General features: G+C 56.1%; 1 protein-coding gene and 1 long non-coding RNA gene across 3 annotated transcripts in view; both read left to right on the top strand.

Annotated features, from left to right (window-relative positions):
* LOC135307523 (uncharacterized) overlaps positions 1-2647 on the top strand; it is a 73953-nt gene extending 71306 nt beyond the window's left edge. The window contains exons 1-5 of one of the 2 annotated variants that reach the window (XR_010368262.1): positions 1285-1359; positions 1447-1548; positions 1978-2094; positions 2414-2485; positions 2574-2647. This is a non-coding gene — a long non-coding RNA (uncharacterized LOC135307523). Of the gene's footprint in view, positions 1-1284; positions 1360-1446; positions 1549-1977; positions 2095-2413; positions 2486-2573 lie in introns of those variants that run through there. The other variant, XR_010368263.1, reaches the window with a different exon arrangement.
* LOC135308305 (uncharacterized) overlaps positions 1-13950 on the top strand; it is a 624983-nt gene that overhangs the window by 103943 nt on the left and 507090 nt on the right. Inside the window, exons 4-6 of the mRNA XM_064433245.1 lie at positions 4226-4306; positions 4394-4495; positions 4925-5041. Coding sequence (XP_064289315.1) covers positions 4226-4306; positions 4394-4495; positions 4925-5041 — 300 coding nt within the window. The remainder of the gene's footprint in view (positions 1-4225; positions 4307-4393; positions 4496-4924; positions 5042-13950) is intronic.

The raw sequence follows: 13950 nt of genomic DNA, 5'->3' as shown, positions 1-13950 counted from the left end.
CCCCCATGGCAGGGGTGAGTAGTGTGTCCCTGCTGACCCCACAAGTTGAGCCCTGCTTTTGTGGGATGCATTCCTGGGAAATGGAAATATTTTTCTCTAAGTTCCTCCAAAGAGGAAGATGCAAGACACAAAAGAGAAGATATCCCTGGAACCATCCAAACAGACGAGGCAAGTGCTGAAGAAAATGCTGCAGGGAGGACAAGGTGGGTGCATTTGCTTCATGCTTCCCCTGGGATTCAGCAGCCGGGGGCTTTGGCTGCACATCTGAACGCATGGTTCCCGGCACAGCGGGATGGGATCCATGGCCCATTCCCAATGAGGAATGTTTCCATCTGATCCAGCTGTCTCTTTTTCATTCTCCAGAAATGAAAGGAGAGCCTGTGCAGATGGAAGCATTTCCCGGAGGAAGCAGTGGTTCCGTGCCAGCCTCTGCTGAAGGAAGGGAGGCCATGCCAGGCACAGGCACAGGAGGTAATTGCTGTGCCTCTGGGCCTGAGCCCTGCTGAGGCTTGAGCTGCCCTCTCTGCTGCTTGGCAATGCGGGCACAGCCTGGACTAGAGCAGCACAGCCCAGGGGAATTATCCCGAGCAGGTTCAGGGCACTCGGGTACTGAGCAGTCCTGCTGGGGTCCCTCCATGGGAGACATGTCCTGAAACCTGGCAGTGACTGCACGGGGTGCCCACGGTGGGGAAAGGACAGAGGGGGAGAGCAAGGCTCCAGTGTGTCCTGAGAGGGCCTGGCTGTTTGCCCTTGGGATCTGGGAGCTGTCGCCGCAGAAGGAGGGCAGGAGAGACAGAGGGAGGGAGGGATGGATACCTGTGTCACTGCCTGCTGCAGTTTTCCCCGGGGTTTTAGAGAGGATTTCCTCTGTGTGTGAGGGAGAGAACCCCGGGGCCCTGCACTGCTCCAGCCACCTCTCCCTGGGATGTTGCTGAGGGCAGGGAAAGAGTGTGGAGAGTGATCAGGAGACAGCCCAGAGCTCCCCAGGCCCCTGTGCACCTTTGGCCATGTCTATTCACATCTGGCTCCCACGGCCTTAGCCGACCCCCTTGCAGTGCCCAGTTCTCTGTGGCAGAAGGGGATCCCAGCACACCCTGGAAAATGTTCTCATCTGTGCTCCATTCTAGATGAGGTGTCTGGGAGGGCTTCTCCATCAGCTTGGATGAATAAAGTTTTGAAGCCCTTGGAGCCTCCTGCAGGTATGTTCTCAGTGTGCCACCAAGGAAGAATTGTAGACAAGCGGGCAGGAACCAGGTGACAGAAGCTTCTGTGGCTGTTGTGTTACAGATGTGTCTACAGGGAAGACTTCTCCAGCTCCTACCTTGGATGTTGCACTCAAGCCCATCTCCCATCACAGGAGTGAGTAGTGTGTCCCTGCTGACCCCACAGGCTGAGCCTTGCTTTTGTGGGATCCATTCCAGGGAAATGGAAATATTTTTCTCTAAGGTACTCCAACAGGGAAAATCCAAGATACAACAGATAAGATATCCCTGGAACCATCCAAACACATGAGGCGAGAGCTTAAGGAACCCCTGCAGACAAGAGAAGGTGGGTGCATTTCCCTCATGCTTCCCCTGGGACTCAGCAGCCGGGGGCTTTGGCTGCACATCTGGACACGCCGTGCCCGGCACAGTGGGAAGGGATCCATGGCAGCCTTGCTGCCCCACTGCTGCTTTCACGCCCTGCAGGGCTGTTTCCCAGCCTGGCCTGGCTGCAGCTTCTGCCCAGCCTCTGTAGGAAGGCGTTTGGCATCAGCTGACAGGCAGCCCAAACTGTAACACACCCTGAGATCCCCCACTATATCCAGCCCTGCAGATTAGGAAAAGGGTGGCTGTTTAGAGGTGGAAGTGCTCTCATCATGCCACTGTAATCTGGCCATTTTCCTGCACCATAAATTTCACAAATATTACCTCTGATGCCACCGCCCAAGTGGGAAACAGCCCCATCTGATGCAGCTGTCTCCCTTCCTTTGTCAAGAGATGGACATAGTGCTTCAGTGGAAGGTGGCATTTCTTGAAGGAAGCACTCCATCTTCGGTGCCAGCCCCTGTTGCAGGAAGGAAGGCGATTCCAGACACGGGCACAGGCACAGCAGGTAATTGCTGTGCCGGGCTCAGGCCCGGCCGGGGCTGTGTGGCATCAGCTCTTCCCCCAGGGCCTGCCCTTGCCCGGCCTGGCAGCAGCCAAAGCTGGAGGCGCCTTGGCTTCCAGGCCTCTGGAGCTGGTTCAGAGCCCCAGGGAAACGCGACTGGTGCAGCAACGTCCCTGGCGCTGCAGCTGCTGCGGAGCTGGCCCTGAGTGCCCAGAGGCCCAAGGCACAGGAGCAGCCCCGAGCGGGAGCCCTGCCGCCAGCCCAGGGCCAGAGCCAGCCCTGGCACACAATGGAAACAGTTCTCATCTTGGTTTGCTTCCAGACTGGGATGCTGGGAAGGATTCTCCATTAGCCTGGCGCTCTGAAGTTGTGAAGCCCTCTGAGCATTCTGCAGGTATGTTCTCACTGTCCCACCAAGGCGTAATGTTTGACTGACTGGTAAGAACCAGGTGACAGAAGCTTCTGTGGCTGTTGTGTTACAGGCGTGTCTGCAGGGACGACCTCACCAACTCCTACCTTGGATGCTGCACAAAAGCCCAGCTCCCATCACAGGGGTGAGCAGTGAATCCCTGCTGACCCCACAAGCTGAGCTCTGCTTTTGTGGGATCCATTCCTGGGAAATGGAACTACTTTCTCTTAAGGTCCTACGACAGGAGAGACCAAAGGCATGGCAAGCAAGAAATTCCAGGACCCATTAGAAATCATGTGGCAAATGCTGAAGGAATGTCTGCAGAGAAGACAAGGTGGGTGCATTTCCCTCATGCTGCTCCTGGGACTCAGCAGCCGGGGGCTTTGGCTGCACATCTGGACACGCCGTGCCCGGCACAGCGGGAGGGATCCATGGCAGCCTTGCTGCCCCACAGCTGCTGCTACTGCTTTCACGCCCTGCAGGGCTGTTTCCCAGCCTGGCCTGGCTGCAGCTTCTGCCCAGCCTCTGCAGGAAGGCATTTGGCATCAGCTGGCAGACAGCCCCAAATGCACCACAGGCCATGCCCACCCTCAGATCCCCTGCAATTTCCTGGTGTCCAGGCAGATCAGATGTTGGGGCTGTTTGGGGAAGGAAGCAGCCTTGGGTTGTCCCAAAATCCTGGGTGTTTTCTGATCCTTATGCATTCCTTTCACAAGTGATGCCTCCTGAAATTGTCCCCTTCCCCATTCCCAGTCAGGAGTGCTTCCATCTGATCCAGCTGTCTCTTTTCCATTCTCCAGAAATCAAAGGAGAGCCTGCGGAGAAAGAAGCATTTCCCGGAGGAAGCAGTGGTTCCATGCCAGCCTCTGCTGCAGGAAGGGAGGCCATGCCAGGCAGAGGCACAGGAGGTAATTGCTGTGCCTCTGGGCCTGAGCCCTGCTGAGGCTGGAGCTGCCCTCTCTGCTGCTTGGCAGTGCGGGCACAGCCTGGACTAGAGCGGCACAGCCCAGGGGAATTATCCTGAGCAGGCTCAGGGCACTCGGGTACTGAGCAGTCCTGCTGGGGTCCCTCCATGGGAGACATGTCCTGAAACCTGGGAGTGACTGCACGGGGTGCCCACGGTGGGGAAAGGACAGAGGGGGAGAGCAAGGCTCCAGTGTGTCCTGAGAGGGCCTGGCTGTTTGCCCTTGGGATCTGGGGGGTTTCCCCACAGAAGGAGGGCAGGAGGGACAGAGGGAGGGAGGGAGGCATAGCTGTACCACTGCCTGCTGCAGTTTTCCCCCGTGGTTTAGGGAGGATTTCCTCTGTGTCTGAGGGAGAGAGCCCCACGGCCCTGTGCTGCTCCAGCCACCCCTCCCAGGGATGTTGCTGAGGGCAGGGAAAGAGTGTGGAGAGTGACCAGGAGACAGCCCAGAGCTCCCCAGGCCCCTGTGCAGCTTTGGCCATGTCCATTCACATCTGGCTCCCACGGCCTTACCCGACCCCCCTTGCAGTGCCCAGTTCCCTGTGGCAGAAGGGTATCCCAGCACACCCTGGAAAATGTTCTCATCTGTGCTCCGTTCTAGATCAGGTTGCTGGGAAGGCTTCTCCATCAGCTTGGATGAATAAAGTTTTGAAGCCCTTGTAGCCTCCTGCAGGTATGTTCTCAGTGTGCCACCAAGGAAGAATTGTAGACAAGCGGGCAGGAACCAGGTGACAGAAGCTTCTGTGGCTTTTGTGTTACAGATGTGTCTACAGGGAAGACTTCTCCAGCTTCTCCAGCTCCTACCTTGGATGCTGCACTCAAGCCCAGCTCCCATCACAGTGGTGAGTAGTGTGTTCCTGCTGACCTCAAAGGCTGAGCCTTGCTTTTGTAGGATCCATTCCTGGGAAATGGAACTATTTTTCTCTAAGGTACTCCAACAGGGAAAGTCCAAGATACAACAGATAAGATGTCCCTGCAACCATCCAAACAGATAAGGCAAGAGCTGAAGGAACCCCTGCAGACACGAGAAGGTGGGTGCATTTCTCTCATGCTTCCCCTGGGAGTCAGCAGCCGGGGGCTTTGGCTGCACATCTGGACACGCCGTGCCCGGCACAGCGGGAAGGGATCCATGACAGCCTCGCTGCCCCGCTGCTGCTTTCACGCCCTGCAGGGCTGTTTCCCAGCCTGGCCTGGCTGCAGCTTCTGCCCAGCCTCTGCAGGAAGGCATTTGGCATCAGCTGACAGGCAGCCCAAACTGTAACACACCCTGAGATCCCCCACTATATCCAGCCCTGCAGATTAGGAAAAGGGTGGCTGTTTGGAGGTGGAAGTGCTCACATCATGCCACTGTAATCTGGCCATTTTCCTGCTCCATAAATTTCACAAATATTACCTCTGATGCCACCGCCCAAGTGGGGAACAGCTCCATCTGATGCAGCTGTCTCCCTTCCTTTGTCAAGAGATGGACATAGTGCTTCAGTGGAAGGTGGCATTTCTTGAAGGAAGCACTCCATCTTCGGTGGCAGCCCCTGCTGCAGGAAGGAAGGCGATGGCAGACACGGGCACAGGCACAGCAGGTAATTGCTGTGCCGGGCTCAGCCCTGGCCGGGGCTGTGTGGCAGCAGCTCTTCCCCCAGGGCCTGCCCTTGCCCGGCCTGGCAGCAGCCAAAGCTGGAGGTGCCTTGGCTTCCAGGCCTCTGGAGCTGGTTCAGAGCCCCGGGGAAACGGGACTGGTGAAGCAACGTCCCTGGCGCTGCAGCTGCTGCGGAGCTGGCCCTGAGTGCCCAGAGGCCCAAGGCACAGGAGCAGCCCCGAGCGGGAGCCCTGCTGCCAGCCCAGGGCCAGAGCCAGCCCTAGCACACAATGGAAACAGTTCTCATCTTGGTTTGGTTCCAGACTGGGAGGCTGGGAAGGATTCCCCATTAGCCTGGCGCTCTGAAGTTGTGAAGCCCTCTGGGCATTCTGCAGGTATGTTCTCACTGTCCCAACAAGACGTAATGTTTGACTGAATGGTAAGAAGCAGGTGACCGAAGCTTCTGTGGCTGTTGTGTTACAGATGTGTCTGCAGGGACGACTCCACCAACTCCTACCTTGGATGCTGCACAAAAGCCCAGCTCCCATGGCAGTGGTGAGTAGTGTGTCCCTGCTGACCCCTCAGACTGAGCCGTGCTTTTGTGGGGTCCATTCCTGGGAAATGGAACTACTTTCTCTTAAGGTCTTCCAACAGGAGAGACCAAAGACATGGCAGGCAAGAAATTCCGGGACCCATTAGAAATCATGTGGCAAATGCTGAAGGAACGTCTGCAGAGAAGACAAGGTGGGTGCATTTCCCTCATGCTTCCCCTGGGACTCAGCAGCCAGGGGCTTTGGCTGCACATCTGGACACGCCGTGCCCGGCACTTCGGGAAGGGATCCATGGCAGCCTCGCTGCCCTGCTACTGCTTCCACGCCCTGCAGGGCTGTTTCCCAGCCTGGCCTGGCTGCAGCTTCTGCCCAGCCTCTGCAGGAAGGCATTTGGCATCAGCTGACAGGCAGGCCTAATTGCACCACAGTCCATGCCCACCCTCAGATCCCCTGCAAATTCCTTCTGTCCAGGCAGATCAGATGTTGGGGCTGTTTGGGGAAGGAAGCAGCCTTGGGTTGTCCCAAAATCCTGGTTGTTTTCTGATCCTCATCCATTCCTTTCACAAGTGATGCCTCCTGAAATTGTCACCTTCCCCATTCCCAGTGAGGAATGTTTCCATCTGATCCAGCTGTCTCTTTTCCATTCTCCAGAAATGAAAGGAGAGCCTGTGCAGAAGGATGCATTTGCCGGAGGAAGCAGTGGTTCCGTGCCAGCCTCTGCTGCAGGAAGGGAGGCCATGCCAGGCACAGGCACAGGAGGTAATTGCTGTGCCTCTGGGCCTGAGCCCTGCTGAGGCTGGAGCTGCCCTCTCTGCTGCTTGGCAGTGCGGGCACAGCCTGGACTAGAGCGGCACAGCCCAGGGGAATTATCCCGAGCAGGCGCAGGGCACTCGGGTCCTGTGCAGTCCTGCTGGGGTCCCTCCATGGGAGACATGTCCTGAAACCTGGGAGTGACTGCACGGGGTGCCCACGGTGGGGAAAGGACAGAGGGGGAGAGCAAGGCTCCAGTGTGTCCTGAGAGGGCCTGGCTGTTTGCCCTTGGGATCTGGGAGCTGTCCCAGCAGAAGGAGGGCAGGAGGGAGTGTAGGAGGGAGGCATAGCTGTGTCACTGCCTGCTGCAGTTTTCCCCCGTACTTTAGGGAGGATTTCCTCTGTGTCTGAGGGAGAGAGCCCCACGGCCCTGTGCTGCTCCAGCCACCCCTCCCAGGGATGTTGCTGAGGGCAGGGAAAGAGTGTGGAGAGTGACCAGGAGCCAGCCTAGAGCTCCCCAGGCCCCTGTGCACCTTTGGCCATGTCCATTCCCATCTGGGTCCCATAGCCTTACCCCACCCCCTTGCATTGCCCTTTTCCCTGTAGCATTAGGGGATCCCAGCATGCCACAGATATGGTTCTGATCTCTGCTCCCTTTTAGACTGGAATCGTGACATGGGTTTTCAGGAAGTCCTGATGAAGGATGGTTTGAAGTTCCTGGAGGATGCTGGAGGCAAGTTTTCATTCGGCCTTTCCTTAGTGAATAATCAGGATCAATGCAACCAAAGCTCATTTATAAACCATTTCCCTTAACATTATGTAAGAGCTGAAGGATTCTGAGAATCTTTCCCTGCTCCCTTCTGGAGGCCTGAGGGCTCCCACAGGATCGCTGTCAGTGGGAGGAAGGAGCATTGATCTTTCAGTCCTCCTCCCGTGTGCTGTGCCAGTGTGTCCTTCCGTGTGCTCTGTGCAGCCACAGAGAAGAGCAGAGAGGGAAGGGGCCGGGCCCAGGGCTGTGCCCCGGGGCTGAGCCTTGTGGGCAGCCTGAGGATCTCCTGCAGTGCCACAGGAGCTCTTCTGTCCTGCCTTTCTTTGCAGCTGAACCTGCCGGTGAAGGTCCCACATCCAGGACTGAGGCTCTGGGAGATGCTGAGGGTAGGTCAAGGCCTTTCCCCTGGGAGAGCTGCCAGCTCAGAGCCCAAAGCTGGCCCAGGGAGGCATCGCTGCAGGTGCCAGCACAGAACCATGCACGTGTGTGCCCTCGCCCTGCACGATCCCCTCACCGCTCCTGCGGCTTAGTGGAGCCCGTGCACATCAGCAGAGATGGCAGAAGCTTCTGTGGCTGTTGAGTTACAGGTGTGTCTGCGGGGAGGACTTCTCAAGCTCCAGGGCTGGATGCTTGGCCCCAACCCAGCTCCCATGGCAGGGGTGAGTAGTGTGTCCCTGCTGACCCCACAGGCTGAGTCCCGCTTTTGTGGGATCCATTCCTGGGAAATGGAACTACTTTCTCTTAAGGTCCTCCAAAAGGAAAGACCCAAGTTTTTGCCGCCAAAACGTCTCATGACTCAGATGAATTCTGGAGACAAACACAGAAGGAAGCACCTGGAGGACAAGGTGGGTGCGTTTCCCTCATGCTTCCCCTGGGACTCAGCAGCCAGGGGCTTTGGCTGCACATCTGGACACGCCGTGCCCGGCACAGCAGGAAGGGATCCATGGCAGCCTCGCTGCCTCGCTGCTGCTTTCACGCCCTGCAGGGCTGTTTCCCAGCCTGGCCTGGCTGCAATTCCTCCCCAGCCTCTGCAGGATGGAATTTGGCATTAGCTGATAGGGTGCCCCAACTGTACTCTGGGCCTGAGATCCCCTGCCATTTGCCAGTCTCTGAGAAGATCAGGAGGTGCAGCTGTTTGCACAAGGGAGTGCACTGGCCCAGCCCCAATTACCTGGGCTTTTTCCTGATCTTTACCTGTGACTTAGACAAGCATTGCCTCCTGAAGGTGCCACCTCCCCAGTGGGGAATATTTCCATTTGATCCAGTTGTCCCTTTTTTCCTTTTTCAAGTGATGGACCAAAAGGCTCTGCAGGAGGAGGAACACTCAGGGAGAAGCAGTGGCTCATTGGCAGCCCTAGCTGCAGGAAGGAAGGCGATGGCAGACACGGGCACAGGCACAGCAGGTAATTGCTGTGCCGGGCTCAGCCCTGGCCGGGGCTGTGTGGCAGCAGCTCTTCCCCCAGGGCCTGCCCTTGCCCGGCCCGGCAGCAGCCAAAGCTGGAGGCGCCTCGGCTTCCAGGCCTCTGGAGCTGGTTCAGAGCCCCGGGGAAACGGGACTGCTGCAGCAACGTCCCTGGCGCTGCAGCTGCTGCGGAGCTGGCCCTGAGTGCCCAGAGGCCCAAGGCACAGGAGCAGCCCCGAGCGGGAGCCCTGCCGCCAGCCCAGGGCCAGAGCCAGCCCTGGCTCCCCGACTGGGCAGGGGCTGCGCTGGGTCCTGACAGGGCCTGAGCCTGTCCCCTGGGGCTGGGGGAGCTGTCACGGGGCAGGGAGGGCCAGGGGTGGCAGTGGCTGCTCAGGGATGGCTTTGGCCCGTGTCCCTGGCAGCAGCCACTGCCCAAGAAGCTGCGCTGGCCCCGGGCTCTCCTCCCAACCTGCTGGGCTTTGTTGGCTGGCACAGCCTGTGCCAAGGGCCGGCAAGGTGCCTGCAGGCCCCAGCTCTGGGGGAAACAGAGAACGTCCTGCCCGTATCCACCGTGCTGCCAGCTCAGCAGTGCAGCACAGCATGGTCTCACGGTCCCCATTGCTCCCACAGATGCAGCCGGCACCACAAGACCTGTTCCCAATGCCCAGGATGGCCTCGGAAGGGGTTTCTGTCAGGGAACCGGCTGCTGGCTAGGGTGTCTGGCAGGCATGCTTTATTTGGAGCTTGTCTTCATGTTGTTCTGCATTGGAATCTGGTATTCCTGGAACAGAAAACAGTGAGTGTTTTATTGCCTGCCCCCTCCAACAGCTTCTTTTCAAAGTCCAGCGTGGACAGGGAACATTCCCATTGAGGCTGCAGTGGAGTTGTGGCCAGTCCATGATTGTCCAAATAACTCTGCTGAGGGTTCTGCTGCTGCCCAGTGCTTCCAGTGGCCTCTCAATTGCTGGGCCTTGTCCTGGGGGCCCCGCTGGGGCTGCAGCCAGTGCTGGCTCCCACTGAGGCTGCCTGGCCAAGAGCAGCCCCAGGGGCACAGGGCAGAGGCAGAGGGAGGTGGGGAGGAGAAAGAGCAGGGCCGAGGTTGCCCTTGAAAGGCAGAGGTGCTCTGGGGCCCGCTCCTGGCCAGGGACCCTGCCCAGAGCCGTGCCCTGCTGGCCGGGGCCTTGAGGGGCAGCTGTCCAGCTGGGCCCAGCTGTGCCAGCAGCTCCAGCTGTGCTGGGGAGCCTTGCCAGCTCTGGACCGTGCTGTGCAGGAGGGTCCCTGTGTGCCACTGGCAGCTGGGGCCTCAGCCACCTCCTCTCTGCACAGGAGCACCTCGGGACAGGAGTTGGAAGACGGTGGCTGCACCTCACACCCAGAGAGCGTGAGCAGCTCCTCCAGCAGCAGGAACGGCCTGGACAGCCCTCTCAAGTCTTCTGTGAAGAGGACCCCAGAACAACCGTCGACAAGGAAGCCTCTTATTGCCCCGTAGATCCCACTGCCACCTGCTCTCCGCATGGGCCTCCCCAAGCTTCCTTTATTCCTTTTTTTCTCTCCGTCTGTCCCATCCCAGCCAACCCGAGTTCCGCTAGGGACCCCAGGACCAGCCCAGCACCTTCCAGCACCTCCTGAGACCAACACATCCCTTCCTCTGCCCCTGAGCCCCCTGGCCTTGCCCTCTAGGCAACACTGAAGGTGACACCCCACCCCACCCTCCCCGCCCCTCCAACTCCCCCTTGCAGGGTAGGCAATGGCCCATTCCTGTGTTCAAATAAAGAGATGGATTTGTGTCCTAGTTTGAAAGCAAAACCAGTGTGAGGCTCTCTTGTTTAAACTGCGACCCTTTGGACGAGGACACGAGGCTTGACTCCATTTTCATCAGAAGGCTGATTTATTATGTTATATATTATACTAAAATACTACATTACAACTATACGAAAAGGACAGAGAGAAGAAGATCAGAAAGCTACCAAGACAAGAATAGAATAGGAATCAATAACAAAAACCTGTGACTGCTCACAGCCTTGGCACAGGTGGCTGTGATTGGTCACTGATTGAAAACAATCTACACGACCTAATGGAAGATGCACCCGTGGCATTCCACAGCAGCAGATAGCCATTGTTTACATTTCTTTCCTGAGGCTCTCAGCTCCTCAGGACAGGAAAAATCCTAGCAGAGGCTTTTTCACTAAAATATCATGGCAACATCTCACCCTTTTAAATTTATTAAATTAAATAGAAAAAGAAATGTTTGCAATCTCTTCTACTGGGGCCTTGCAGAAGAGAGAACAACACCTCTTGAGGTTCATCTGTTGCCAATCAAAATCTCAATCATTTGCTGATGTGGAATGGTCAGGGAAATTCTTCACCTGTGGAACATTCAGGGAAATTCTTCACTTATCAAACATCTAATTATATCATATCACTAAAACAATCTTAAAAAATAAGAAAATGCAAAAACTCATGCAAGGAAGGTTCATTGTTTCAAGTCCAAGCAGCTGAATTTCAGGACAGAGTCCATGGACTGAAGATGTTCTTTTTTGACATCTCTGGAAGTCCCCTTTGGTCCTGAAACAGGCTTGCAGAATTCTGAAACAAAGAACTGCTAAAGAAAACAAGAATTAGCAAACAATTCATTGACAGTCATGAAACAATTCAGAGAAAATTTCTGGAATGCCCTGGCCACAGCCCTTCATTGAACCACTTGGGCTGAGGCTAATTTTTGGCTTTTCAATGCTTTTGAGCTGCTAGCTCTTTCCACTTTTCTTTATTATTATTATTTTTTTTTTTTCATTAGAAGAAGAGTAGCAGCAGCAGAGTGTCTCTAGGACCCTTGGGTGGCTCTGGTCCTGGTGGGCGGACCAGAGAACTCAGACTTGGCTCACAGAATGGTGGCCTAGGTTCTTGTGGGGAAAGCAAAGTTTTTGAACTCAGCACTGGACGGGGCGATGGCCCCGGCCCAGGGAAATGAGTTAAACGGCTTAGAACTAGCTTGTGAGGCGGGCTCTGCACGCTCAGAACTTGGTAGGACTATGCTGCTAGTGTTTTGAGAGTAGAAATGACGAAATGTTTTTTTTTTTAGAAGCACTGGTGCACACTGGCAGCTGGAGAAGAGAAGTTTTCTCAGGAATTGTTATTTTAGATTTGAGGGTTTCTTGTCTCCAGAGCAAGCGAGCAGTGCTTGCTTTGCTCTGTGTCTCTTGTTTTTGTAAGGTAAATGTTATTTTTTCTGCTTTTTGCTTTTTGGCACTACTTTTATCTCTACTGGGTTGGGAACTAGAGGTAGATGTTACAGGAGCCAACTCCCCCACGCCGCAGGGGCGCTCGGGGGAAGGCAGGCACTTTAACTTCTAGGGAGAAGCTCTCGACTATACGCGAAGTGATTTAAAAACTATATTGATTTTGAACACAGCCAGCCGAACTGCTCCTGCAGTCAGCTGGAGGGTTATACTTTTTTTACGGAAGGATAGGCTTTTCGCAGGGTTTGATGTGAATGATGGAGTTTCGGAAACCTGCGGGACAACTGGGGTGGGTGGTGCAGGCAGCACGGGCGCTGGTGTCGACTTTTGAGGCGGTCTCGTGGGCTCAGCACCATTCTCAGCAAGCTCTTGCACTGCAATTGGATCGGCAGGGAGCGGCGGGACAGGCGGGGGCGGCGGGCTCGGAGCGGGGTCGGCCCGCGCAGGCGCCGCCTGCACCGTTGCGAATTCAGTTGCCGGCTGGGATGCAGAGAAAGAAGACACGGAGGCAGCTCCTGCAGCTCCCGGGAGCAGCAGCACAGCCGGGGAATCACTGTTGTTGATCGCGCTGCCTGGCAACACGGGCGGATCGGCGGGAGGCGGTTCCGGGTGCCGCGGCGCAGGCGCAGTCATCAGAGCCGGCGGAGCTGGCCCGGGCGGCTGCGGGGCCGCGGGCGGAGCCGGCTGAGGCGGAGCCGCGGGGTCCGGCGCCTCCCGCGGGGCTGGCTGAGGCGGAGCCGCGGGGTCCGGCGCCTCCCGCGGGGCTGGCTGAGGCGGAGCCGGATCCGCTCCCTCCCGGGGTGGGGGAAGCGGAGAATTTCGCGGCGAAGCGGGCGGGGCCGGCCCGGAAAGCGGCGGGTTCGGTTTTTCATCCCCCCCAAGAGAAGGAGAGGGGGGGAAGGTAGATCTGTTTGCTCCAAGGGAGCGGAGAAAAACTTTTGCTCAGCTGTGGGCAGTGCGGGGGGAATGCAAACTCGCGGTTCGTCTTCTTTGAGAGGCTTCTCTCGTGCCGAAGCTGGCGGGGACAGAACGCGACTGCGCTCCCGAGCCATGATGTCCCCCGCAGCCCGTCCCCATTTCAAGATAACGCCATAAATCAGTACGTGCACTGCATGCATCATTGGGCATTGAACACGCTGGACTATTGTCCACCTAAAAAGAGCGTCCATGAACTCCCAAAAACCTAAATCAAGGGAGTCTACGACATTTGTAATAAATCTATGAAATTTTGCCCATCTGAAGAACTCATAACACCGTCTCTCCAACATACATTGAGGAATTCTGTCCCTGCGTCCCCATCTGCACCAGAGTTTAATAACTTTCTCCTCTGACGCAGTAAACGGAACCTGAGCTTCCGAAGGTACATTTTCCCAACTTTCCTCCCACCTTTTGCGAATGGCAGGATCTTCAGGAAGGGAAAAAATAACAGTACCTTTAGACAGTGTCCTTGTGGATCCAGCTGTGCAGCTCTGCTGCTCTGCAGTCTCTGGACACAATCTCCAGGAAAGTCCAACAGGTTCTCCTGTTTGCCTTGGCTGTGAACTCTGCCCATCTTCAGGGTCTCGTTTCTTCAGCTCCAGGCTAGATTCCATGGTCACTCTTGGGGTGACCATCAGTTTCACACGTCCAGGGGTCATCAATTCTTGCTTAGACTGAGATCCCTGGTGCGAGGACACAAGGCTTGACTCCATTTTCATCAGAAGGCTGATTTATTATGTTATATATTATACTAAAATACTACATTACAACTATACTAAAAGAACAGAGAGAAGAAGATCAGAAGGCTACCAAGACAAGAATAGAATAGGAATCAATAACAAAAACCTGTGACTGCTCACAGCCTTGGCACAGGTGGCTGTGATTGGTCACTGATTGAAAACAATCTACATGAACTAATGGAAGATGCACCCGTGGCATTCCACAGCAGCAGATAGCCATTGTTTACATTTCTTTCCTGAGGCTCTCAGCTCTTCAGGACAGGAAAAATCCTAGCAGAGGCTTTTTCCCTAAATTATCATGGCAACAAGACAGATATTGTGGATCTCTACAGAGGCCAGTGTTGTGCTTGGGGGCAGCCAGGCAGCACTTTGGGGCATTCCTTTTGCCTTTGAGGGCAGCTGGGAGTGGGTGGGCTTTGCCTGAGCTTCCCTGTGCAGTGAAGACAAAAGCAGGGATTGTTTTGCAAGCAGCAGAAGGCTGCAACCC

This window comes from Passer domesticus, chromosome 9 (genome assembly GCF_036417665.1).
Source record: "Passer domesticus isolate bPasDom1 chromosome 9, bPasDom1.hap1, whole genome shotgun sequence".
NCBI classification, from domain to species: Eukaryota; Metazoa; Chordata; class Aves; order Passeriformes; family Passeridae; genus Passer; species Passer domesticus.
The sequence above is the reverse complement of the archived record's forward strand: the minus strand, read 5'-3'. Positions and strand labels throughout refer to the sequence as shown.